The 27,693-nt window shown below is 43.7% G+C and overlaps 1 protein-coding gene and 2 long non-coding RNA genes across 4 annotated transcripts in view; 2 read left to right on the forward strand and 1 right to left on the reverse strand.

Moving 5' to 3' along the window:
• The window catches only part of LOC126953818 (uncharacterized), a 28,931-nt gene extending 28,607 nt beyond the window's left edge, over window positions 1–324 (forward strand). For both annotated transcript variants that reach the window (XR_007725366.1, XR_007725367.1), the window contains one exon: window positions 136–324. This is a non-coding gene — a long non-coding RNA (uncharacterized LOC126953818). The remainder of the gene's footprint in view (window positions 1–135) is intronic.
• Window positions 1–27,693, reverse strand: part of RERE (arginine-glutamic acid dipeptide repeats) — a 392,536-nt gene that overhangs the window by 54,606 nt on the left and 310,237 nt on the right. The window contains 1 exon segment of the mRNA XM_050787836.1: window positions 15,843–15,923. Within this exon segment, the coding sequence (XP_050643793.1) occupies window positions 15,843–15,923 (81 nt within the window).
• Window positions 16,677–27,436, forward strand: LOC126953801 (uncharacterized). The gene is made up of 4 exons (XR_007725362.1): window positions 16,677–16,726; window positions 17,721–17,820; window positions 22,625–22,770; window positions 27,028–27,436. It is a non-coding gene; the product is annotated as an uncharacterized LOC126953801 (long non-coding RNA).

Raw genomic sequence — 27,693 nt, forward strand, 5'->3', positions numbered from 1 at the left:
ATTCGCATTAGGAAACCCTCTGTGGTACAGGTTCTCTTAGTGGCCAACTGTTTGGTGATCTGCACATTTTTAGCATAGAACCTTGAAATGATACAGCTGTGATGGTCATTACAGAATTCTCTTTTTGTGTGACAGAATTGTGACAGGCTCCCAGGACCTAAACCCAGAAGGAAGCAGGACCACATTTCTGCCCAGAGAAGGGGACGGAGCAGATTCCAGGACACCGATCAAACAGAAGCTTCCATCACAGTGCCCTTTGCTACCTTATGAGACAGTTCGCATCTCAACAGCTCTAGGATACAAAGCAAGCACATATATTTATAAGTTGGCCAAGGAATCCTACTGTGAATAAAGAATTTCTATGATAATAAAATCCCACTTTTTTTTTTTCTATAAAAAGCAAACCTTGTCCCAAATGCAAGCACTTACCACAGAGGTTCTGTGGGGGAAGCCTACCTCTAAAGGCCCTAGTTCTTGATTCATCCCTACTCCATGACCTGGACAAGACCTGTGAGGGTGCCATTTTTAGTATCACTGTGCCTCAGTTTCTCCACCTGTGCATGTGGAGTGATACTGGCAGCCCTAATAGACTTATGGGGATGACTGCTGAGCTGATGTCTATAAAATATTCTTAATTGCAAGGACGAGAGAGCTATAAATACAAGGTCAAAGCAGCATTTAAAAACCTTTTTAAAGCTGCAACCACTTCTTTCTTTTGAAACAGAGAACCACAGGGAGGATCAAAGGCATGTCGCTGTTAACTGCTGCCCTCAAGGCCTCGCCCTCCACCTGGCAGAAACCCCAAAGGGAGGTCTACCATGATTTTTACCTTGACTAACAAAATCTCAAGACAAGTTGTACAATGGTTTCCTGAAACATTCTGAGTAAAGAAACGGGAAACCAACATAGCTTACCTAACTTGTTACCTTCTATGAAGACTGGCACTAAAAGTAAAAGGCAGCCTTCGGGCGGGAGAAATGCAAACACGGAGGGAAAACATAGTTTCCCCTCGTCTCTCTCTGCCACAAAAGCCCGGCCACAGTGACTCCACTAGGTTGAAGCAGCCTGCATAATAAAACGCTTAACCTTGGCTAAGTTAACCTCCTCAGCCATTAAAAAAAAAAGCGGGTGGGGGCAGGGCTAGCAAAATCAAGCTTACGGGAAATAAGCCTAATCAAAGCCGAGCAGTAACAAAGGGCACCAGAAACATTTCTACTGTATCACATCCCACAGGCTGGCCAAGAGCCCGGAATTTTCATTACAACTTTCAAAGAGAGCGAGAGGAGGAGGAAAAAAGATTTCACAAAAGCATTATCAAGGCCCCAACCCAGGATGCCCTGCTGTACAACCAAAATTTGTAAGAGGTCAGCCTTTCAGAGAGTCAAAAACCCAGCATGTGGAAACTGGCAGGCCTTTTATATAGTGGGAGGGGTTCTTAAAACGACTACTGTTTCGCACTGAAGTCTCCGAGCTTCACACATCATTAAACGTTTCTGAATCACAGAGAAAGGAGGGCAGAGTTAAGGAAATAAATCAAAAGTTCCTCTGGGACGCACAAATGCCTACTTGGAACAGGCTTTCAGCACGAATATCCTCCACATTAAACAGGGAGGACTTTTCAAAATAAAAGCAGAAAAGAGATTCATTTTGTTATAAGCAGTGCACTTTTTCCTTTTGGTGTAAAGGTTATGTGTGCTATAAAAAATGACTCCTGTCGTGAGTGCTGCAGGGAGGTGGAGGCTGGGCTTGGGGCAGGGGTGGTGGTGGTCAAAGAAAACAAGTAGAAGTGAATACAACGCCAGAGAGCGCCGTGTTTGGGGGTCCCCAAACAAATCTAAATGTCCTGCAATGATTTGGGGGTAGGATGTGAGGTAGGAGAATGGTATCAGAAAGGAATTTCTTCTACATTTATTCCTTGCCATCCTTGCCCAAGAACTGAAATCATTTCCCCACAGCCAGAAAGAACTGTCTTCTTTGTGTGTGTGCAACACACATAGTTGCAGATCTGGAGAAAAGAGACTGTGCCGTTTTGAAGGCAGAGCCTCACACTTCTTAAGGAAGTATCAGTTGTCTCAAAACCAGCAGAGGGAGTACAGTGTTTGAGAAGAGGAATGGCCAACCGGATTCCTAAGGATTCATGTTTAGCCCGGACAATGGTTGTAAAGCTGAGCTATCTACCATACCTTCTGCCCTTGCTCTCCTGTTATTCAGCAATAGTAAACAGAATGAAAAGCTATACTGCCTACTTTAGCTTGAATTAGCCTGTTCTAACAACCGCATGAGGCAGCAGAGAGAAAAGCAGAACTGTCCACACTTCTGCTGGGATACAGTTCCTGTGAGCAGCACTGTTTTGGGGAGAGGAATAGAAGTGGGGAAAGGCAGCCGGGCGCAGTGGCTCAAGCCTGTAATCCCAGCACTTTGGGAGGCCAAGACGGGCGGATCACGAGGTCAGGAGATCGAGACCATCCTGGCAAACACGGTGAAACCCAGTCTCTACTAAAAAAATACAAAAAACTAGCCGGGCGAGGTGGCGGGCATCTGTAATCCCAGCTACTCGGGAGGCTGAGGCAGAAGAATGGCGTAAACCCGGGAGGCGGAGCTTGCAGTGAGCTGAGATCCGGCCACTGCACTCCAGCCTGGGCAACAGAGCAAGACTCCATCTCAAAAAAAAAAAAAAAAAAAAAAAAGTGGGGGAAGGCTCAGTGAAAGGCAGAAAGTCCAATTTGGACTGACAGCAAATACCAAAGCAATGATTTTACCTTAAAATCCAGGGTTCCTAGGCCAGTCTGTGAACAGTTCATTTCCAGAATTTTTGTTTATGAGGGGGCAGAAGGGAGAACTCTGTCATTCAAGCTTTGCTTTCAACAGCTGATTTGAAACAAAAGCAGCACACACATGAAGGCATATGTCTGCTAAATGGTTGCTATCTTAATCTTTAGCCACAGTTTATCAAAACATGTAGGAATGGGTTGAGAAATTAACTGATGCTAAGATTATCAGCATGGACAAGTTCCTGGGGAGGGCCTAGGGACATGATCAAAGCTACTGGTCCCTCTGCCAGGAGCAGAGACCACTATTTCATGCATGATGATGCTGTGCTTTGGCACTGGAAATCTGTGCTCAGGTACATTCTAAGTGTCGAAATCATGTAATTAATGGTTAGTCTGGGTATGCACTATTCAATCAGGCAATTTTTTTTGTTTTGTTTTGTTTACTAAATCCAAACACTAATGCTTTCTCATTGTGGGAAATGACAGCTGGGATGAAGACAAGTTCAACTCAACAGAACAAACACAACATATATGTGATTTTATGTCAGTCTAGGAACTGTGCACTGGTGCACACACAGCAGGCACTGAGTTAACACACATGCCTGCCTGCCTGCCTGCTGGGTGAAGGAGGGCTGGGCAGGGGAGGGGGGGCCACCCTGGCTGGGGGACGCCAGCTGGGGCCATTGTTGCCACTTTCTTCTCTTTGTAGACATTAAGTTTCACAAAGGGCCGAATGATAAAGGTCCACAAGACCTCATCCAGAATGGCTGTTGCAGGAAGCAGAGGCCTGAGCATCCTGTAGCCAGAAGCCCGGGCAGCGGGTATGCCAACTCCACAGGCCCACATGAAGAGCCTCTGTGAGGAAGATGTTACAGCAATAATTCTCTAAGTCTCCCAGGGATGAGATCAGGACAATGTATGGAAGGTGAAGTGATGCAGATTTCAGCTTAATAAAAGGAAGGTGGCCCAAAAAATGGAACTGTTTAAAACCACACTGGCTCCATTTAATGGGTTAGATGTCCCCACTCTGCAGGAATGCTGTAGAAGATTCAGGTGGTGAGAAATACCTCAACGGACAAGAAAGCTACTTCAAGCACTTCCTTCGGCAAGGCATTTCAAACAAGTTTTAACATTGAAAACACCCACCCTTCAAAGAGCTTGAAGCCCCAAGTGTAAATCTTCCAGGATGCACAAGACTCCCCAAGCCCTCATCCTCCCATTACTACTTAATGTCCACACTACATTGTTCGGCACTTGGTTTCCCTCCAACATGCACTGTGGCAGCCAGTCAGACATCCCAGGGAGCACAACCACAGCTCCCTATTTTCTCCCCATGCTCAATAAGCTCAGTAAATGCTTGATGATTGACTAGTATTAGGAATAAACTAGGAGCATTTTACATTCACCCCATCTAGTTAAACATCCCAAATAACAGATTTCCAGAAAAATGTTGCAACAAATGTAAGTATTTATAGACATGCCCGGTAAGGTATGTAGCATTTGGAGAAATAATAACTAGAGTACTGTACAAAAGAAAATGGTCCACTTTTGTATGAGTCTAAGATATACTGGACAAATGGGTATTCCTATTTGTAAACACGGACATCTTAATAAAAATACAAAATGACTACATAAAGAAGAATTACATCCTTTAACTCATCTGGTGGCCATAAAATGGACAGAGGCACATGGACTTTTCTCCTGAGTCACCTGATAGATTTACATGATCAAAAGAAATAAGGGCTTCAAATTTTTTTTTTAAGAGATGGGGTCTTGCTACGTTGCCCAGGCTGGACTCAAAGATATCCTCCTGCCTCAGCCTCCCAGGTAGTAGGGACTACAGTAGGAGCATCTACCATGCCCTGCTAAAACTTCAAGTTCTGAAGGGCAAATTCACCCCAGAGGATAGAACAAATGCCAGTATTCTGGTTAATAGCCCCAGATGAGCCAGCTTCCCACCCATCCCCAGTAAGGTGGCAGACACATAAGGGAAGCCATCTTGGACCTTTCAGGTCAACCCATCTACTAGGTGATACTACAGAGTGAGCTTTAGACACACGGCATGGAAACAAATGGCCAGTTGAGTCCCACCTAAATTCCTGATCTACAAAATTATTAAAACTATAATGTATATAGTTTTAAGCCAATAAATTAAATATACTAAAAGGTTTTGGTTTTTAGAAATTTATTTAAAAGTTTTAGGGTTTTTCTTTTTAGCCTCACATTATCCAAAACATGTAGAGTTTGCCCCCAGTTCACAGGCTGGGCTTTACTTTGCGAAACTAGCCATGTATCCAGATTCATCGGGCCTGTTTCCTTTAGAACTTAATTATTCTTCCTATTGTTCCACAAATTACAGATTCTCTCCAAATGAAAACACTTCCCTCCACAACTTAAGGCCACAAACCTCTGACCTAATTCAATGTGTCTCATTAGCACATTTGCAAAACAGGGCACTTGTGGGAAGAAGAACCAAGTTCTGATCTCAGAAGTCCTGTGCCTAAGTCAATAATCATCAAGTCCCAAAGGTGCTGGATAGATGCTGCTCCAGCCCTGAAAATAATCAAACACGCAAAAGTTACTATTAATATTTCTTGCCAAACAACAATCACAAAACCCCAACTCCTGTACATGGGAACAAAGCAACAACGGCAGCAGCTGCAAATACATAAGCGAAGCGTCACTGAAGAAAGTCTCCAACTTAATATTGCTCCCAACAGCCTCAGTGGTGGTTCACTCATACAGCAAAGACACGGGATAAAAAATTCCACAGACTGTTTTCAAGATAATAAAATGGCATATGATGATGACTCACTAACAGACTAAAAGGAAAAAATATCCGTCAACAGTCATAAGAAGCTTACAAAGCTGCAGAGATCTGGCACCACTAAAGCTCCTCCACCTCCCCTGGCTCTCACCTCCAGTACACACACATACGTGGGACATGCAAAGTGTGTGTGTTCATGTGCACACCCTTTAGGGATTAATTTGAAGCTAAGGTGCAATTGGCTAATGGCTTACTCTACTGCTTAAGACAGTATTTTATTCTTGACTGGCTCAATAAACCTGCTGAGAAAAATAAACAATGGATTTCAATCTTATAAATAATCTAGAACACAGAGCCGCTGTTCAAACATGAGAGCTGATTTACTGCGCACAACAAACAGAACAGGAAGGACCAGTGTGGCACAGTGAACCCCAAGTCCTAGTCCCATTGTCCTGGGACAGTAGAGTTCACAAGGGTTTTCTGTCTATTACACAAAGTTGAAGGCCTGGGATACCCAGGTTTCAAACTGGTCTTAAAAAAAGCATTTCAAAGCAGAACAGGTGGAGAAGTTTTGGTGGTGCCAGATCCCTGCAGCTTTGTAAGCTTACTATGACTGTTGATGGATTTTTTTTTTCCTTTAGTCTGTTAGATTTTGCTCACACTGAAGAGCAAAAGACGAGGAAAATGTTTCTTTAAAAATAATGAAGAGTTTTCATGTCTTAGAACCAACAATTATCTACCTATGGTTACAATGTATTTCTAACCCATCATTTATACATGTGTGAACACACACACACATTTCATTTTAAGCAAATAATAGGGCCTGTTACAGGACTCTAAGGGTGCTATAATGAGGTATTAAAATGAGGTCCCTGCCCAGAAGGCTTTATATTCTATATAAATACATATACGCATTCATGCACACATGTGTACAGAATAAAAATGCATGGAAAAGAGGAATCAGAGTCAAGTACAAGACTAAAATAAAATAAATTTTAATTTTTTTTGTTTGTTTGTTGTTGTTTTTGAGACAGAGTCTCGCTCTGTTGCCCAGGCTGGAGCATAGCAGCATGATCTCGGCTCACTGCAGCCTTGACCTCCTGGGCTCAAGTGATCTTCCCACCTCAGTCTAATAAGTAGCTGTAACTACAGGCGTGCGTCACCATACCTGGCTAATTTTTTGTATTTTTTGTAGAGATGGGGTTTCACCATGTTACCTAGGCTAGACTTGAACTCCTGGGCTCAAGTGATCCTCCCATCTTGACCTCCCAAAGTGCTGGGATTACAGACATGAGCCACTGTACCTGGCCAATCTTAATTTTAAAAGGGTGAAACAAAACCCAACTCTGCTGAGATGAAATGGGCCCTTTGTGTAACAGCAACCAGTCAGGGGAGGAGCAGAGCAGCCCCAGCAAGACCTTTAGAAATGAGGGAGCTTCAGCAGGGCACCATGGCTCACGCCTGAGGGAGGCTGAGGTGGGTGGATAACCTGAGGTTGGGAGTTCGAGACCAGCCTGGACAACATGGTGAAACCTCATCTCTACTAAAAATACAAAATTAGCCGGGCGTGGTAGAGCATGCCTGTAATCCCAGTCACTCGGGAGGAAGAGGGAGGAGAATCGCTTGAACCCGGGAGGCGGAGGCTGCAGTGAGCTGAGACTGTGCCATTGCACTGCAGCCTGGGCAACAAGAGTGAAACTCCCAACTCAAAAAAAAAGAAATGAGGAAACTCAGAAACCTTTCAGAGAAGACCCCTGGCCCACCTGGCCCCTTCACTAGAGGCCATGAAGGTAAGCACCCTTATTTACCTTCAGACATCCCATCCTAGACAGCACAGGCCTGGGGTTACCAAAAGCTCCCCCAAAATCCCAACTCTGTCAACTGGGATTGTTTAGACATTTCAAAAGTCAGCCGGGTGTAGTGGCTCACGCCTGTAATCCCAGCACTTTGGGAGGCCGAGGCAGGCGAATCACAGGTCAAGAGAACGAGACCATCCTGGCCAACATGATGAAACCCTGTCTCTACTAAAACTCTAAAATACAAAACTTAGCTGGGCACGGTGGTGTGTGCCTGTAGTCCCAGCTACGCAGGAGGCTGAGGCAGGAGAATCGCTTGAACCCGGGAGGTGGAGGTTGCAGTGAGCTGAGATCGTACCACTGCACTCCAGCCTGGGCGACAGAGGGAGACTCCGTCTCTACATACATGCATACGTACATACATACATAAATAAAATTTCAGTAGTCAAATCCTGGGGATTATGATGCCACAATTGAGAGGATTTAGAAGAAGGATTTAAGATACCTGAGCAGAACAAAGAATTATATTTCCAAAGTGGGGTAGGGAGGAAGAAACATGGGCCATTAATACTCAAACTTAATTGAAAAATTAAACATCTCAGAAAACTCAGCTTAATGGAATTCTGGTTTCCCAAAGGAAAGTTTCTCCTGTTTGCTTTTCCTATTTACCTAACACAATTAATGGTTTTCAAATTACACATGACAGGAAAAAAAATTCTTAATGGGAGTGGGGGTACGCCTTTCCCATGTTGAACAGCTGGGACTGAGACTGAGGTTAATGTTTTGCTTTACTTTTCAAAACAATACTATTAATTTTTACTCTATTTTCCTAAGCATTACTCAAGGGTACAGTTTCAAATAAGATTAAAAACAAACTATTCAAGGATTATAATTTCAGATACATTTTGAAACTTAGTTTTAATGTTGGTTTCCTAATAGACTAGATAGATATATTTTTAAAATATCAGCAAGCTAGTTTTCAAAGTCAGAATAGATCTTACAAGGCTAAAAAAGAATCTACAATATAAAATACAAGCTCCAAGTGGATAAATCCACTGAGTATAACCACAGTAACCACAACTTGTAAGGCTTTCTAAAGACCAATTCAATTCTTCCATTTGTTTTACTAACTAATAAAATGGTAGAGACCATTTAGGCTTAAAAGTAATAAATGTCTCCATCTAAAAGTCATCCAGGTAACCAAGACACAGCCAAATCATAAGAAATACAGGTTAGCAAATACCAACAGCAAATAAATTACTGATCCCTATATACTTCTACATGAAGTAATACATTTCAAATAATTAAAGCATTCTTATGCCATTCCCACTAGTTTTCATATGTAGGATAATGCCAAGTTCAGGCTGTTTACACTGAGAACAGCAACTATCCAAGGCCCTTGGTTTAAAAAGTCACCTAATTTTTTAATACCTCCTTTTCTTTCCAACATCAGCACCAAAAGTCTCTTACATACATCACTTACACATGGGAATATCAGCCAGTCTCTCACAGATTACCCTCACTAAAACTGGACCACTGCCCAGTCAAATATCCATATAGTTCAGACTATCACAATTAATAGATTCACGCCTCTGCTCCATTTTAATGGGAACAAACTCTCAGCACAAGAATAGCTATAGGATCACAGTACTTACTGCCAAAATGCAGTGCCTGTTTCTACTGGCAATCACTTTGGCCTCAAATGGAAAATTCCAACTGTTTGTATCTATGTGAGCACAAACTATTAAGAAAAACAGTATGGCACATAAATGTCTTTCCTCTTTCCCATCTTGCCAGCCCCTCAAATAACTTACATTTCTTTTTCATATATAAGGAATGCAAGTAAAAGAAAGCAATGCCTGAAAACACTATGGTATTAAATCTTTAAGACTATGTAAACTTCATGTTAACAAGAGAAGGCCATCCTTACACATAAAAAGGCTTATTAGAAACTGAAACAGAATCTGGCAAGGTCTAACTAAGACCGCATGCCACAAGGTAAAGAGAAGAACAAGAGTTTTTGTATAAAATAAGAGAGGAGTTACAATCATGTTTCTAGGAAAAAATGGGAGTGGGAATTGAGAAGAAAACTACATTAAGAAGTCCTGGCTTGCAGCCGGGTGCGGTGGCTCACGCCTGTAATCCCAGCACTTTGGGAGGCTGAGGCGGGCGGATCACGAGGTCAGGAGATCGAGACCATCCTGGTTAACACGGTGAAACCCCGTCTCTACTAAAAAATACAAAAAATTAGCTGAGCATGGTGGCGGGCACCTGTAGTCCCAGTTACTCGGGAGGCTGAGGCAGGAGACTGGCGTGAACCCGGGAGGCGGAGGTTGCAGTGAGCTGAGATTGCACCACTGCACACTCCAGCCTGGGTGACAGAACGAGACTCTGTCTCCAAAAAAAAAAAAAAAAAAAAAAAAAATCCTATTAATGACAATGGAAATAAGCCCAGATACTTTCCTATATGTTTTGAAATATTTTGTAATAATTAGAAAAACAAAATCAAGCCCTAATAGTGAAACTTTACAATTTTAACAGAATTAAGACAGTATCATTTTAAGAATGATATACTACGTAGGCGCAGAATTCTGCAAGACTGCATTACTGTAAATAGCGGTGCTTCCTAAACTTTACTGTACTTTGGAATCCTCTGGGGAGCCTGTTAAAATGCAGATTCTGGCTCAAGAGACAAGGACAGGGCCTGAGAATCGTCCATTTTAATAACGGTGATGAGAGTGCTGGCCTGAGGAGCACACTGTGAGCGGTGAGGATAGACAAGGTAGAAGAGGGACAAGGTTTAAAAACAGAGATCTTCTAATGTACTGGTATGTGGCCGTGACACATTTGCACATTCTCAGCAGCATCAACTGACTAAGGAAGTTCATACTTTGTTATGTAACATTAGATTAAGCATTAATGAGGCTAGGAAAATTGTTTATCTAAGGTTATAATCTGAAGTTAAATAAAACTTCAGGCTGGAAGCTCATATTGAATGCTAGAATCATTTTTAACCTCTTAATATTAACAGAATCTTGATTACTCAGTCTTAAAGCCCTTTCTCAATAGTATTTATTCTCTGCTGCAGGAATATGGTCTATGCAAATGATATTTTGCCTGAAGAAAAAAGTACAGTTAATGGCCAGTAGTTATGTACATATTTAATAGAATTCATTCCCAGAAATGTGGCTAAGAAAGGTGGTTGATTTTCATGTTATTTATCAAATTAAAAATTGAAATCTCTAATACCTTTCATCCCATTACTTAAAGTTAAAAACGTCAAAACTGGCTGCCCTTTCACTGGGCCCTTGGTCCCATTCAAACAGTGACACATTTCCAATAGAGAAAATGAAGGCAAAAGGCAGGCTTCCATTTCCATTAACTTTCGATTTTTAACCCCCATCTCTGTCTTCCTACGAGACTAAATTATGAGAAGAGCCTCCTCTTTGGTCCCATCCTATACACACTTTGGGAGCACAGTTCTCACTTCTCTTCTTAAAAGCCTTAGATGGGTCCCATCCCCACACTCACCCATACACATTCTTTGGAGGGAGTTCAAGGTCCCCCAAAATCTACCCTGAAGCTATAATTTGGGCCTAAGTTCTACTGCATCCACTTATGCAACCTCCTTTCCAACCACGCTCATGTACTTTCTGGGCACGTTTTACAATTTCCTGTCTCCGTGCCTTTGTTCATAGTATTTCCTACGGCTGGAAAGTTGCTTTTCCTCCACCCTCCCAACCAGGACCTGTCAAAAATGAATCCTTCCTTCAAAGCCCAGTTCAAACACCACTCCTCCAATTAGTTTTCTAGGAGCCTCTGTGCTCACTTTGTAGGGCCTGAACCTCCCCCCACCAGGGCCCTTGGCACATTCTACCAAGTATGGCAGGCATGTAAATGTCACGCTGGCTCCCTGCAGGGCGGGATGGCACTTTGCTTCTCTTTATAGATACCCTACCCATTGCAGTGCTCAGTGGCTACCCAGAACTTGAAAAAGTTGAACTATATGCAAAATTTAGTTCTGATAATGGGAGGTGAATGAAAATGAGTTTCTGGTATAGTAAGTATCAACGTACCACCAACTGGGATTACAAATGACACAAAACTTAATCTTTACTGGGCTAGGTGCTCAAAAATAAAAAGAAAGAGATGAGAAAGACAGCCAAAGCATGTCCCCTTTCACTTTCCATCTCCCTCCAGAGGCTAACACTTTGGGAATACCTCTTTACTACCAAGCTAGGGCAGATCAAATTGTCTTCTCACCAATCTTAGTTGCGCTGGAGACAAGCAATGGCAGGTCACTGAGGAAGTGCTCCTGGACTCCGATCCAGCGCCAGCTGAATTTGTCTAAGTAATAGGAGACACAGCTATAAACAAAGGCCAGGATTCAAGGGACAATCATCCAGGTGCCAGACACAAAAAGTCTTTGGTTCAAATAACAGACATGTCCTCAGAGAAGAGATATGTCACCATCGCTTGAATAATTATCTCACGATTTTGAAGAAAACTGCAATGTATAGACAAATCAAACAAAAAATTATTTTTGGATCATCCATGATTTTGTGCTATTCATAACATGGATTCACCTTTAGGTAATTAAGATTCTCTATCAGGCCTCCGATTTTTTCAGGCATTACCTTAACATCAAAGGTCACGTACCATCCATCTACCCAACAGTAAGTGGCAGGGCTCAAAGCAGAATCAAGAGGCCTAGTTATCCACTGTCCTCCCAAAAGTTCAGACACCGGACGCTCTGTGACTTACACAAATATACTAACACCTAAGACTCTGATGTGGTTTATGACACACGGTGGCTTGAGAGAGAAGAGGTATACAGTCAAGGTGAATCTAATATGCTCCACCCATATTCCTGACTACATTTCACTTACTAATTATATACTTTATAAGCATATTGAGGGGGAGGAAAATGGTTATAGAGAAAGAGAGAATGGGGAAAAGAAGAATAAACTACAGGATATTTGCACAACCGTGATACTAAAAGACTTGACTTATAGTTATTCTCTTGGGTACCCTGAGTTTAACACGTAATACCCATTCAACTAAGCCTCTATAAACAGTTGGGTTTTCCGCAATCACAGCCACTATTCCCACTTCAGTGGGCAGCAGTGTTCAGAGAAAAGCCAGATTTAGCTCCTGTGTAATAAACACCAGAAACCAAAAGAGCTAGGGAAGCTGTTTACGTCTATGCCCACCAGGAACCCTTCTCTGCTATAACCGCATGAATGAACTGGTACGAATGAGAGTCTCAACAAAGCTTCAAGACGGAGGTTGTTAACTAGGCGCTGCCCTCCCAAGTTTTTGGCAAGACAGATTAATGAAAAACAGGTAACTTCTTCTTATACAGGCTCAGTATATTTACAAGCAGAAAGTACTGTACTCTTAAAAGCATTTAGCTACCACCTTATGTAGTATTTAAGGCAGATAGGAAGAATAATCATTTCCAAGTATTTTTATGCACTCTTTACAAACATCTCATTTAAATTCTCAAAATAATCAAAAGGATAGGAATTATCACCCCATTTTACAAACACAGGAATTAAAGGACAGAGGGGATGAATAAACTGCCTAAGGTCTCAGAGCAAGTATGTAGCAGAGGAGGCAAGAATCATCATTTTGCTCTCAGGCACTGCAACAAGTAATGATGTACAGGCATTTTATAAATACCGCAGCACCTACACAACTCTCATGCAAAGAAACACCGTTTTACAGAAAATAACTTCCCAGTGTTGTCAAGATTTGACCTGAGCTTTCCAATGAACAGCTCAAGGGAGACTACACAGTTAAAAAGAGATCATCAAGTACTATAGTTACCAGTAAGGCCAAGAATAGAATACAGGTCTGCTGATCCTCGCACCAATGCCCAATGAGGCATGTTCTTTTGGATGCTGACACCCTTCTGAAGTTTCAAGTCACTTGAGAACAGCAAAGAAATGAGTTAATAATTCTGGTAGACGGAAGAAAATGTAAGCCAGGCATGGTAGCACGTACTTGTAATCCCAGCTATTCGGGGGAGGATCACTTGAGCCCAGGAGTTTGAGACCAGCCAGGGCAAGAGAGCTAGATCTTGTCTCATTTGAAAAAAAAAGAGAGAATGTGAAAAGTACCTAGATTAGAGGAATTTGCTATAAAAAGGGGCATGACCATAAGAATTCTACCCAGCAAGTTTTGAATCAACAACACTGGTACATGCAAATCTCATCTTCTGCAGCAAAAAGTAAAAAATGACCTCTGCCCTCCCCTCCCTGTGGGCTGTGAATGATTAGCTTGGCTATGTTGATAACTAGAGAAAATAAGAAAATACAAGATGAGTGCCTCTCCCAGCTCATTATAATACTTACAGATTTACCCTACTACCAAACTCCTCCAGTGCAATGCGAAAGACAGCAAGGACACTATGAATATTTAGCAAATGTCAGGCAAAATAAATCCTCCATTGCTGCAAACAACTGTCTCATTAGTTCCAATGATGGTGACTGATGAAGACTTTGGAAATAGGAAGACTGCTGGGTGCCAGAGAAGGGAGAAGAGCTACAGGGTGGGAAACTGTGAAGGCCGAAGAGTGATGGGGAAAGGTCTCAGGAAAGAGGCTAGTGGAAAAGACAATCAGAGAACTAGCTCAAAAGGTTGGTGTACTAAGAATGTCTCTGAAGGAGAAAAAAGGCTATTTATTTACTGAGTCACACATCATCAATAAGAAGGGGCAATCAAGAGCAAAAAGAAAGAGTAGAAGAGCTTACCTAGGTTAAAGGTTACTCACATCTGCTTCCACTACGGAGATAAAACACTATATAAAATTACCCAGCATTTCCAAATGCCAAATGGGGCAGATTTTAGATTAAATGCTTAATCCTGCAATTATAAGTTTATTTTTTGAAACAGAAAGATTAAATAATTGTGAAGAGATTTCTGTATCAAATTCTTCACAGTTTGCAACTTTTAGCGGAGCACAGACAGAACTTGAGAGGCTACAATCCAGCGATCAAGAGAAATCTACTCAGTGATCTCTTTTTCACTCAGCCATACCAAACTTCCTACACTTGGGCAAAGGCATTTTAATTTTTAATCATATCAAACTTCAAGTCACTGAAATCCCCAGAAAACTTACAATATGTATCTCAATATTCCATATTAAATAACTCTAACCTGTTCTGGGAAGGGTAAGAAATAAGTTGATTATATAGATTGGCTTCATAATACATCTTAGTTTAATGCTTATAAACAGGTTTCTCTCTCTGTTTTTTACCATTCTCAATATGATCCATCCTAGCATATGAGATGCATAATACTTAAATTTAACTGTCATTGACTGTTGCAAACCATCCATTTATATATACAAGACTATACTTGAAATCACAAAACCCTTCTTCCCCATGAGTTATCACTGTCCTTGAGGTGCTATACAGTAAAAGTGTCCAGAAAAACAGCTCATTTTTTAAAAAAGACGGAATTAAACAAGAAGTCAGTAAACAACACCCCATTTAAAAAACTAAGCCAAAAAACCCAAATTCCCCCCACACTTTTATAGTAGATATTCTTCCATCCATCTCCCACCTAACTCCCTAAAAAAGCAGCTCAATGTCTAGGCAGATTAAACATGGATCACTTCTCCCAAAGTCCTGAAGAGTGTTTCTCGTTACTGAGTCCTCCCTTCACCCTCAGAGATTGGACAGTGGCTAGTCCAACTCCATCCCATCTGCCCTATCCTGTGGCCTAGCCAGAGGAAAGACTCTCTCTTCATCTGCCTCTACACCACCAAGGAAGGACATGAGGAGGGAGGCAACTACAGGGAAATGAGAATGAACTTCCCAGCACTCTCTTCATATGATTTTACTCTGCATTTTCCTCAGCAAATCCTTCCACCTCACGTTTACGGAGCATATTTGTCAGTTCTGACCCCCAGCTTTGTGAAATACAAAGTAATTTTTCGTAAAGCTCCATTTAAGCAATTTACAAGATCCCCTTGTGTATCCGTCCAGTGGAAAGTGCAAACTTTTAGGGCTAGAATATTAAAAGTTAAAACTCCTCTTCAAAACACACTTAAAAATGGAAAAAATCTCCACAGAACTCAAAGTATAATAAGCTACAAACCTCTAGTGTGGTTGATGACTTCTGCCAATTACCAAATTCAAACTAGTGATAAATGCTATTTCCTATTTCAGCCACTGTGTTTAAAATTAGATGTTAACTCTCCAACAATCCTTCCCCCACAACTAACCCTCTGTTCCCAAAGACCTTTCTGTTCTTAGAGTTACAACAGAAGTCTATGTTCTTCAGGCAGATAAGCATAATCTGTCACTTTACTATCTAAAACCATGAACTCAAATGAAAAAGTCAAGAGAGTAAAACGGAGAAATTCTGGAGGCCAGAATTTCTCTGAGTCTGAGCACAGCGCAGGGTTAAAGGAAACCATTTCATAAGATCAAATGTGGAGAGGCAGCAGGAGCAAAGAGGAAAAAATCAAGTTACATAAAGTCCAATTGTACTCACTGTTTCCTTATTGGGAAGCAGCTCCTTTCTAATTCTGAAGAAGTTCTTCCCGTACTGCCTGAGTCCCTTAACGAAGCGTTTCTGTGATAAAAAGAAAGAAATGGGATGTAAAAACCAAAAACAAAACAGGATGTCAGCAAAGCAAAGATATCTACAATCAGCAAAATAACAACCACAAAAAAAGTCTCGGCTAGGGAATACTGACGAGGTTGGGAGAGCATGTCAGCAGCTCAGATGGGACCCACTGGCCAGGGCAGGCCCCAACTATCTTCATCAGAACCCCAATCCCACCCACCAGGCAGGCCAGCACGTTTAAGAGAAGGACGTCCTGCGTCTAAGGCTAAGAAGCAATCTGTCCCCTCTGCCACCAGGCACATTCTGGTGCACGAAGGTATAAATATGCTCCATGTTTTAATAAAACACAACTGCTTTCCCACCGGAGAACCAAGCTTCCCAGAAGTGTCGAGCAGAAAGGGGGAACAGAACCAAACCTGGTGACTCTTCTCCAGAAGGAGACCCTAGGGGGTTAAAGGCCGCTTTCCTTAATCCAAAGAATTTGCCAGGAGGCACCGGAAGGCACCAGTATCGCGGAAGCCCACCGGGAACCCGAAACCCAGCCAGCCGGCCCCGCCGGCCGTCATTAAAAGCCACTCCGAGCCACCAGAGAATAACCAGCACCCCTTCCGCCCTCCGGACGCCACTCGCCGCCCCCATCCATTTTCGCAGCAGTCTCAGACTCGTCCCCAACCCCAGCCCGGAGACTTTCACTTTGTCCCATGCCTCCCGAGCACTCCTCCCCGCCCCGGTGGGGGCAGCTCCTGGCTCCGAGCCCCCACCTCGGGGCTCCCAGCCTGGTCCCTCGCGGCCGACCCCAGCAGCCACAGGTAAGCGCCCGGGGTCTCGGGCAGCAAGAGGCCGCCGCCTGTCACTGGGCTCCGGCTCCACAAAGCGCAGGGCGGAGGCGGCCGCGGGTGGCTCGGCGTGTGACCGCGGCGGGGCCGCGCGGCGCGGGGCCCGGGGGGCGCGGGGCTGGGGCCGCCGCCGACGGGGGAGGAGGCAAGAGCGCGGCGCGCAGAGCCCGGCGCGGCCGCGGGCGGCTGCAAAAGGCGGCCTGGATCGCCGCCGCCCTCCTGCCCGCCCGCCGGGGCCCCGCGCTCCGGCCCCGGCCCCGCCCCCGGCCCGACCCCCACTCCACGGCCGGAGCCTCCAGGGCAGCCAGCGCTGGAATCTGTGTCCTCCTTCCGACAGGAGAACATCAAGGCAGCAAAGCACAGAAACTTCCTCCCTACCGCAGCAAGCTTGGGGATAGGGCGCCCACGGGGCTGGGGCCCTTCCCAGGCTGCTGGGTCTCCAGCCCACGTTCCGGATGGACGAGGTCTGCAGCACCGCGGCCGCATGCCCTCCGCCCCCGCCCCACCTCAGCTGCGAAATGGGGGGCTGGCCCCGACGCCCCCCGTGGTCCCTTCCGGCCCGCGATTGTGGGCAGCCGCTCCCTCCCGGCCCAGGCATTAGCCTGCACTTCCCCGAGCGCCGCTTCACAACTAAATCACCACGGAAGCTTCCCAGCCAATAAATCACCTGCCCACCGGGCAGAGGGTCCCTCCCACTCCCTGTGTTTGAGACCCGCCAGGAGGATTCAGTGAAGGGCCAGACTTAGCCTTTAAGACCAGTCTGCAACCTCCTATTCCAATAGTGGAGGCTTTGCGTTTTTGATTTTCACCCTTGCTGAGATATGACTCATCATTGTCAATTTTCAATATAATTCATACAGTTCGAAGGGAAAATCTGTCAAGGCACAAGAAAGCAGCAAGCTCTCCTCTAGTGTGAGGAGGAGTGACCTTTGTTACTTGACAAAAGTATCGTTTATATGATCAACAGGCATCCTACGCTGCGTGCACACAGCATATCACCGGGAGAGACGGCGCGGAAAGATGGCCCTGCCCTCAAGGAGCTGCAGTCTGCCCAGGAAGGCAGACAGGTAAACAAACCAGTCCTAGGGCCTGCAAGAAAAGCAGCAGAGGAACAAAGGGTGGTGGGTGGAGCTAGGAAGAGGAAGCAACTTACTCTGCTTGCTGATGTCTTAGAGGAAGTGACAAGGAAGAACGTGAGCCTGCCAGGTGGGCTCCAGCAGGGCTTCCAGCAGAAGTCAGCCAGGAAAAGGCACAGAGAACATTCTGGGAACTGCAAGGAGGACAGGGTGTGCAGAATGGAGTGCCAGCAGATAAGACGAAAGAGGCAGGCAAGGATCGGGTTGCAGAGAGCCCTTCAGGCTGCATGGAAGAGTTACTAATTGTAGGCTGGCAGAGAGGCTGAAGCTGGAGCTTTCCATGAAAAGAGTGGATGAGGACTGTGCCAGTGGCAGTGTGGCCTAAGTGTAGATTAGGGACAGACCAGTTAAAGAAGCCGGTGACACAGTTCAGGTATGAGATGAGGACCTGAACTACTGGCACACTCCACACCTCAGCAATCATCAGAATTCCTGCTTCTTAATCCATTCTTAAAGTATTCAGGTATTTACTGAGCACCTAGCTGGGGTCTAGGAAGATAATAAAGGTTGCCATGGACCTTTATTCAACTGTGATTCATTTTTGCAGGTAAGATAAATATGTGTGAAGTCATTACAGAACATTCTGAGATGTTATCTGGCCAAGCATAAAGAAGTGAGGTACAGCTCATCAGTGCAGCAAGGGACCCAAGAAGGCTAGACTGCAGTAGTCTGTAGTAGTTCAGAATGCCTTCACCAAGGCAGTGACATCAGCCAGATCATGAGGGGTGGGCAGCTACTGCAGAGGTGGGAGGTGACTTGGTGACCGGGCCCTCCGCGAAGGTCAGAGGTGGAGAACGGGAGGTGGGTTATGGGAGACAGAGTCTATACAGACTTGGAGCGGGCAATCTGGAGTGAGCCAGGCTGTGGAACGCCAGGACCATGCAATCTAAACGTGGGCTTGATGCCAAGTGACATCTAGTAGGTCCAGTAAAAGAGGCCTACACAATGAGGCAACATGTGAGAAAGGCAGACTCTGGAACATCAGGGTAATGTGGTAGAGCTGGACAAATTCAGATCCTGTTTCTTCCATTTATTGTGATGTAATCCTTTGAACACCATCCATTCAACCAATAGTTACTAAGTACCTACTATATGCCAGAAGCCTCATATGTATTAATTCGAAATCTTTACAATTATTATCCCCATTTTACAGACAAGGAAGCTGAGGCACAGACAGGTAACTAGATCAACTCCTCAGAGACAAAGCCAGAATTCAAACTAAGCCCCCTCAAATCCACGTACTTCACCGCCACACTCTGTAAAATGCAGGCAGGCGACTACAGTGGTAACTATTTTCTGTTACCATTTTCTATGACTCTGTACTTTCCTCTTCTTGGGTCCAACATCAAATCATCAAGTCCTCAGTATTCTTCCTAAGAAGTGTCTTTCAACGCCCTCCTTTCCTGCCCATGCTAGTGGCAGTCCCAGGCTAGATCTTTCTCTCTCTTTCCTAATAACTAGCCTATTAACCATCTCCCCCAGCCAGCCATTTAAAAGTCTCTGCCAAGGAATTTTTCCAAACCATAGATTTCGTCCTGACTCCCACCTTATCTGGCCCTTAGCCCCTACCTAAGAACAGCATGATGGTCTCTGCAGGACAGTGTTTACACTCCTTAGCCCTGAATTCAAGGCCCTCCAGGATCCTGGCCCTGCTCACCTTTCCAGCCAGACGTCCAGTAATGCCAACTGGCCCACACTGGGACCTCTGTCTCAACTCCAGAATCTGGGTAAGGCATCTCCAGGTTCACCTCAAAATCTCTCCTGCTCCCAAATGAAACCAGATGTCCAGTTACTCTCTCATTTGTTTATTTGTATAAGGCCTGCTGACCCCAAAAGTCCATAGACTCTTAAAGAATTACATCTTACACCTAGTGCCTCCCTCCATATAGCACTAGGCAGTTGACGCTCACCATATTTTTTGTCTCCTTTAAAAATTATTTATTTATTTATTAACGATGAGGTCTCGCTATATTGCCCAGGCTGGTCTCAGACTCCTGGCCTCAAGCAATCCTCCCGCTTTGGCCTCCCAAAGTGTTGAGATTACAGGTGTGAGTCACCGCACCTGGACAAGTGAAACCAACAATGAGATGCTGAGGGCCTGGGCTAGGGTGGTCACAGTGGAAATGGACTGTTGAAAGACAGGTCCATTTTGAACTCTCCTAATAGAGCTGACCTCTTGACTCCATGACGCCAAACTCTTCTGGTTTTGCTCATACCACTTGGCCTAATTCCTACTCAACCTCTAAATGCTGGAGTCTCCCCAAAGCTTTGTCCTAGGGCTTTCTGCTATATACATTGTCTCCCCATATGATCTCCACTGTTCCTTTGGTTCTAAATATCTATCGAGATTCTCACTGGTATTTCTAAGACTAAATCTATGGTCCAGGTCCACTAGGAACACTCAACTTGAACGTCTCACAGGTATCTCAAACTAATTACTTCCAGAAATAGGAATTTGACATCTGGTGGTGAACACAGACCTACCACAGCTGTCAATGTATATCAATACAATGCTATCAAGAGCAAAGCACCCTTGGCCCCACTTTAAAAAAAAAAAAAAAAAAAAAGGAAGTAAAAGCTTCATGTGGCCTGTACTGTTACTTCTCTATGGAAAGCCACAAGGCCTCAAAACCAGCAAAACATCTGCTTCTCAGAGACCAGCCTTTACCTTGTGGTTTACCAGAAATGTAGAGTAGCCTTGAAAATCGAAACAAAGACGACCACTCACAGTAGTCAATGATTGGAAGGGGTCACAGGTGAAAGAGGCTTCTGTTGTGGTTATCTCCTTGCCCTCTACAAATTCACCTCTCTTCAAATGAAGACCTTGAAGTTTTTAAGACTTTAACAATTAACACTATTGACTTACAAATCAACAGGCCCTATAAGCCTCTAAATGCAAGTTCATGGACACAGTCTGTTTCTTAACAGTCTTGTAGTTGTTGAGCTGAAATTGGGCATTTCCAGTGCTGAAATGGAAGGCCTCATGAATTATTTCTGTGTCCATTAGTTTTTCTATCACTCCCAGTGTATAGATATTAGAATAGCAGTATGCCAAGGGTAAAGGAGGAAGGAAATGTAGAAGGCGAGTCACTGGCTTGGCCACTGCTGCCAGAGCTGGGCAGCTCTGCTGTTTATGCTTGCTAGCTCATAGCCTGCCCACTCTCAGACACACGAACTGAGGGTCTTGGGATGCCGGCACTTGTTTCTCCGGTGTGTTCATGCCTAACCAACCCAGCTATGTGCTGCTCCTTGGGAACACAAAATAAGTCCTTTTCTGTTTCTGTATCCCCACAGCCAGGTGAGATCCAAATATAAATATATATTTATTTATGGCAAGGAGGTCGTTGCTTTGTGTTACAACTTACGTTTATGATTTTGTGCTCTAATTTTTAGATAAATTGCTATAGTTTTCCACTATTGAGCTGAAATTTCACATCACAATCAAAAGTTACCTACCTACAACTCCCCAGTAGAGAAAATTTAACTTCTGGCTTTAAAAAAGTTAAGTTACCTGAACCTAGCATTACTAGCCTTGGGTTTTAATAGAACCTGGAAAGCTCTATTTTGAATTTTGCTACAGTGGAAAGAACACAAGGTTCAAACTTGGAAGCCATGTGATCTAGTCTGCTCCTCTGTTCCAAAAAGGAAATTCTGACATGGCTGTTTAGACATAGCCACTTTAGAAACAGCTATATTGGAATAAAAATAACAATAACATAAAAATAAAAATAACCAGGTCAAAAATGCATTAAATTAATGTGTTCAAAAGTTCCTCGTGCTATTGCTTGAGCCCACCCCCTGTCAGAGTCCCCCAAGCCTTGTGCCTCTGCCTCACTGGTCTGCCTAGATACTGATCCTCACCTCTCCACCCTTGGGATGGCAGGTGGGCCTGGTGCAAGTAGCATCACCATTAACCTACTGATGAGTACAAACGGCATTTTTACACGCATCATGGTATAAAAAAGGTAGGGAAACATCACCCTAGAACAATAAAAATGGTGAACACTGAGCGCTATAATGTGCCAGCCACTGTCTTAAAGGCTCTAACGCACTGGCTCATTTAATCACCACAACAACTTACGAGGCAGAGGCTACTACTATTCCCATCTTATAGGTGGGAAAAGTAACCATATATCACTAAGTCCTTGAACCAGGCTGGGAGGATCAAGGGAGACGAGTGTAAAAAATCGGGAAGCCTCAGAGCTGTGGTGGGCCTAGGAATGGAGCCGAGGGTGCAGACCAGGGATGTGTGATGTGGCTGCTGCCTGTGTTTGCATTCCAAGATATTGTTTCCCAAAAAATCTACGTGTGGATAGAGAACACTGGGCTGAGAGTAAACCCTTCAGAGGGTAAGGTGTGCAAATTCCCCTTATCTACGTGTGAAACTCCCAGCACGTCTCCTTCTGGCGTCATCCCAGGTGCTGGACCTGACCCCTGTCTGCAGTAGCAAGAGAGCAGAAGACAGGGGCTGAGCTACAAAAATGGCTAAAAGATACCTCTGCATTAACCCCTGGCTGAGAGCTTTCAAAATTAACTCCCTCTGGTGAATTTTAACTAGTGTATCACAGTCAGAAACTCACCATGACTTCTGAAAAGCGACGTCTACTCAGTCCTCTTACATAACTGTTTGGAAAACACTGTAGGTATTAAAATGATTCCCACTGTGAAAATGGCTCCTTCTGTTTTACCCTGTTTACTGCACAAAATTTTATGTTAATAACTTACTGGTTCACAGGGGACAGAAAAGCAGGCAGATCTGCAAGTAAGCAAACTACAGTTCCCCGCAGAAGACACAGAGGCAGTGAGTAAGGGGGAACAGACCCATGGCTCCACAGAAGACACAGAGCAGCAGATGAAAAAGACATATCCTAAATGTTAAAGGTAAGGAGGGGTAGGGTAAAAAAAAAAAAAGGGAACATGGATGCCAGCCAGAAGAAATAAAAAAGCCTTTCCAAACATTTGTATTACATGATGCTGGCTCTCACTGATAAACCACTGGATGAGAACTGTCCTTCATCCATATCATCCTGTTGGTTACAGATCCCACCACCCCGTATCTAAAACACATTTCCTTCTGGAGCTTTACTGTTGATGCTGCTTTGAGATGTATCATTTGGCTTTAGTTTTAAATATTTAACATTTTAATGAAAGGGTGACTGGAGTAAGGCACTACTTTTTCAATAAAGAGCAACATAACCAATTTGTCTGGGAGGAGACCTGCCAGCAAGCCATGAGGAGCATTTCCAAAATTTCCAGTATAGGCTGCTCCCAATTTTTGCCTCCACTTTAAAAACACTTTGCACTTACTAGTGTTATTCCAGGAGAGCCAGTTAATAGTTTAATGAAACTAGTTAGAGTTTAAAGGCAGCAAATGGGATAATTTAAAATAATCATCCCATTTTTATTGATGATTCTCAAATCTCAGCAAATGGGATAATTTAAAATAATCATCCCATTTTTATTGATGATTTATTTATTGACATTTTACCCGAGCTCAGACTTGCACCTACACTTTCTATTCAGACTAATGTCCTCCGTAGTTTTAGGACATCACCATCCCAACTTGGGCACTGACAACCCATAGGCCACATCTTCCTCAAAGCGGCAACTCAGGAACCCAGAGAACTGACTGAAATAGTTCAGTGTTTCTTGAGTTCCCCAAGGCCTTCAGGTTTCTGTGCAGAGTGGAAGTGGTAGTGGTAGTGGTAGTGGCACAAGTATGCTAATTGCCACAATACACTCTCCAAGGTAAGTGTCACCGGGCCCATTCTACGGGATAAAGAAACTAAAGGTTAGGTAAATGAAATATCCTGGCCCATCCCACACCTAATCATCATCAGGGCCAGGATTCAAGTCCAGTTCTAACAATAAAAGCCATGCCAATGGTAACAGAGTGAGTGTGAGCTGCTAAGTACTTCTGTGTATTAACTCATGCCATGAAAGTCCATACATGCCATAGGGTGACCCAGTGCTACACTGGGTAGGCCCCTCCAGGCATTCCTTTGTCTTCCAAATACCCACTGAGGTGCAGGCCTATTACCCTTACGTTACTACTGGCACAAGTAAAACTTCTTCCTGCATATACCTTAAGACAGGGGTCTTCAGTCCCCAGGGTACAAACCACTACCAGTCCATTGCCTGTTAGGAACTGGGCCACAGAGCAGGAAGTGAGCGGCAGGCAAGTGAGCAAAGCTTCATCTGTATTTACAGCTGCTCCCCATGGCTCAAATTACTGCCTGAGCTCTACCTCCTGTCAGATCAGCAGCGGCATGAGATTCTCATAGGAGCATGAATCCTACTGTGAACTGCACATGTGAGGGATCTGGGTTACATGCTCTTTTTGAGAATCTAATGTCTGATGATCTGTCACTGTCTCCCATCACCCTCAGATGGGACTGTCCAGTTGCAGGAAAACAAGCTCAGGGCTCCTACTGATTCTATGTTATAGGGAGTTGTATAATTATTTCATTGCATATTACAATGTAATAATAATAGAAATAAAGTGTACAATAAACGTAACACGCTTGAATCATCCTGAAACCATCCTTCCCCCCAGTCCATGGAAAAACTGTCTTCCACAAAACTGGTCCCTGGTTCCAAAAAGGTTGGGGACCTCTGCTGGATACCACTGTAGTCTTATAAACACTGTTTAATTAACCTAAACATTTAAAATGTTTCCTTTCTTCAATAATAAATTAACTTTAGTTTACCGTAACTTTTTTTACTTTATATAGTTTAAAACGTCTCTATTAAACTCATGGGCCTAGCACCTCAAATCTCCCCAGCTTCTCTCTCACCAAGCCAGCCTGCCCTCTCTTAGCTACCTGTGGCTCTATTTCTGTCAGCTGCAGCAGAGTTCTCCAAGAAGAAATGCCTAGCTTGCTCTCTGTCCATTCCCACTCCTTCCATCAGTCACCATGCCCTCTAGATTCATTCTTCATGGAGTTTCCTGTTCAACATGCTCCCCTGTTTTTGCAGGGGCTCTGCCAACTACAGGGCCACGTCATGCCAGTGACTGCACTGGTCTCCTCCCTGGCCTCAGTGTGTCTCCACACCCCTCCCCCGCAACATTCCAATTCTGGGCATTCTGTATATTAATGTGTCCTCTTATTTGAAGACCTGTGACAATTTCCTAGCACGTCCAAACTATCGGTCTGCTAGTTAACAGTCTCCACAATTGGGTTCCCAATCACCTACACCACCATGTAGTGAAGTCAGTTACTGCAGTACCCCATCCTGATTCCATTCTCTGGGTATTTACCAATGCCTTTCTCTCTTCCCAATCTAGAATGTCCCTTCTTCACTTCTGCGTATTCAAACACATCAATTCAACTAACATTCATTGAGCACTCATTCTAGTGAACACACTGTGCAAAGAGCACAGCGCAAGGCACTGTGCGAAGCGTGTTCCAGTTTCAACTCTATCCCTACAGAGTCCGCTCTGCTCTCTCTCCCTTCTCTGAAAAACAATTCCTGTTTACAACTAGAATGAATAACCACTTCTGTCATTAAAAGGTCTATAGATCTTCCACCAAATTGTGGATTCCTTTCCAGCAAGAGTTGAGTATTTCATGTCTTTTGTAATCTTCAGAGTGCCTAGCAAACTGTAACCAAGCAATATAACTGTTGGGCATGGGTATTATTTTTGGTCCTAGAGTTTTCCCTAAAACACAATACATGTTTGGTAGATGGAAACAAAATTTCTAATCAACGTTAGATTTATGTTTCTTTTTATCCAAGAAGAATGGAGATGTAAATAAGATTTCAAAATAGGATTAATTACTTGGACTTTCAGTGCAGAAAACACTGTTTTGTATCTACCAATCTTAGAGGAATAAAGGGTGTGATACTTGTTAAGGTACTTCTTAAGATACTTTAAAGGAAAGTCTACCTATACCTATACACAAACTTAAACTCTTGAAATAAAAGCACATGTCAGAGATTATATGCTGTATGCTGGATATCCATGAGGAAAATTTTCCCACAAACAACCTGGCATGGTTCTGCCACTAAATAACTACATCCCCTGTACTGGTAACTAGCCCTATCTCAGGACTCCTGTGTTCCTGGGTGCAAGATGGGTGTGTCCAGGCCTCTACCATCTTCAAAGTCTCAACTTCTATGTGCCTGGTTCTCTTAACAATGGAACAGTAGTAAAGCAGGGTAGCCTCTTGGTCCTACATAGAGACAAGAGGAGGACTGAACTATTTCCAAGAAGACATCCTGTTTTGCATGATATGTTTTGTCAACTGTCTTAAATACCTTTAATATTTAATAACACCACTTCCACTTGGTTCTCCCTCTCTGGACATGTGTCTTTGAAATAAATCCTAGTTTCAGCACACACAAAAAAGACCTGTTTCCCAGGCTAGTCCAGAAGATTCTATGGTAATTACAACAGGATCCCAAATCCAAGACCCCTGAGTAACAGTCCATTTCTAAAAGAAGTCCTCTCTAGGGTCAAATATGGCAGCTGTTTAGCTGACACAGAGGAGTAATACCAAAGAGTTCTCTTTTCTGTTTCCTTTCTTTTCCTCTTTTTCCTAACCTTCCAAAGGCCAAAGAGAATGAGAAGGAGCACTTGGGAAGGTAGATCTAATATAATCCTGCCTGGCTGTTCTGCCCATCTCAGTCCATGAGTATCATGATAATGGGCAGCTCCTGGTTCAAATCGTTATTTTATTTCATCACCCCACCACTAGCAGCCTCCAGTTAAGATTAGCTATAGAAACATAACACAAAGGGTGACTGAAGTGCCAGGTCTTTCAGTGTGTGAGGCCAGCAAGAGTCCAACAGCCCCTAAATGTCCCAGCTGACTCTTCTGATGATGTGCCCAGAAATGTCTACAAAAGCTGAGCAGCTGTCAACTCAACACTTCCTGCCACACCTGCGCTATCACTGGAATCAGAGAATGATAAAGCTAGAAGGAATCATTAGAGAACTATGCTGGTTGAAGCCCTCATATTACAGATGAGAGCCATAAATCATTTAACTGAATATAAACCAACAAATCAAACCACACATACCCACAAAATCTTTACATTTGTGACAAACTATATTTTCTAGAGGTGGCCACTCCAATACAGATTCCATCCCATATGCTCTTGCAATGTGATAATGACACTCCTTCATTTTCAGGTGGGTCTCTCTGTTCTCCTGAGCTTGGGGAGACCTCTGTAACTGCCTTGACCAACAAAATGTGACAGAATGATACCAGGTGACTTCTAAGTCCACGTCATACAAAGCAACGCAGCTTCTGCTGGGCTCTCCTTCTCTGGACATGTATCTTTGAAGCCCTGAGTCCGGCTTGCCTTAGCCCACCAGGGATGGAGAAATGCTACAGAAGCCCTAGCTATTCTAGTCCCCAGCCATCTGAGTCTTCCTAGCCCAGACTCGTAAGTGAAGAAGCCTTCAAGATGATTCAAATACCACCTGTCACTTGACTACAACCTCGGAAAGCCCAAGTCAGAGCGGCACAGTGGAGCCATTCCTAAATTCTTGTCCCACAGAAACTGTGAAAGATAATAAATGATCATCATTGTTTTAAGTTGGGCTAATTTTTATTATCGGGGTAATGTGTAACATAGTGATAGGAAACTAATACAAGATTCATCGCTAAAACCACTAAAAACTTTAACCTCTTAGTCACTATTAATTTAAGCAAACAAATAAGCAATCTTCCAATTATACTTCCCCAATTTGCATGCCTGTCACTATCTATAACCTTACTCTGCTTCATTTTAAGGCCTGGCTCTTACCATCACCATATGTGATATGATTAGATGACATGACATAGGCTACGTT

Source organism: Macaca thibetana, chromosome 1 (genome assembly GCF_024542745.1).
Source record: "Macaca thibetana thibetana isolate TM-01 chromosome 1, ASM2454274v1, whole genome shotgun sequence".
NCBI classification, from domain to species: domain Eukaryota; kingdom Metazoa; phylum Chordata; class Mammalia; order Primates; family Cercopithecidae; genus Macaca; species Macaca thibetana.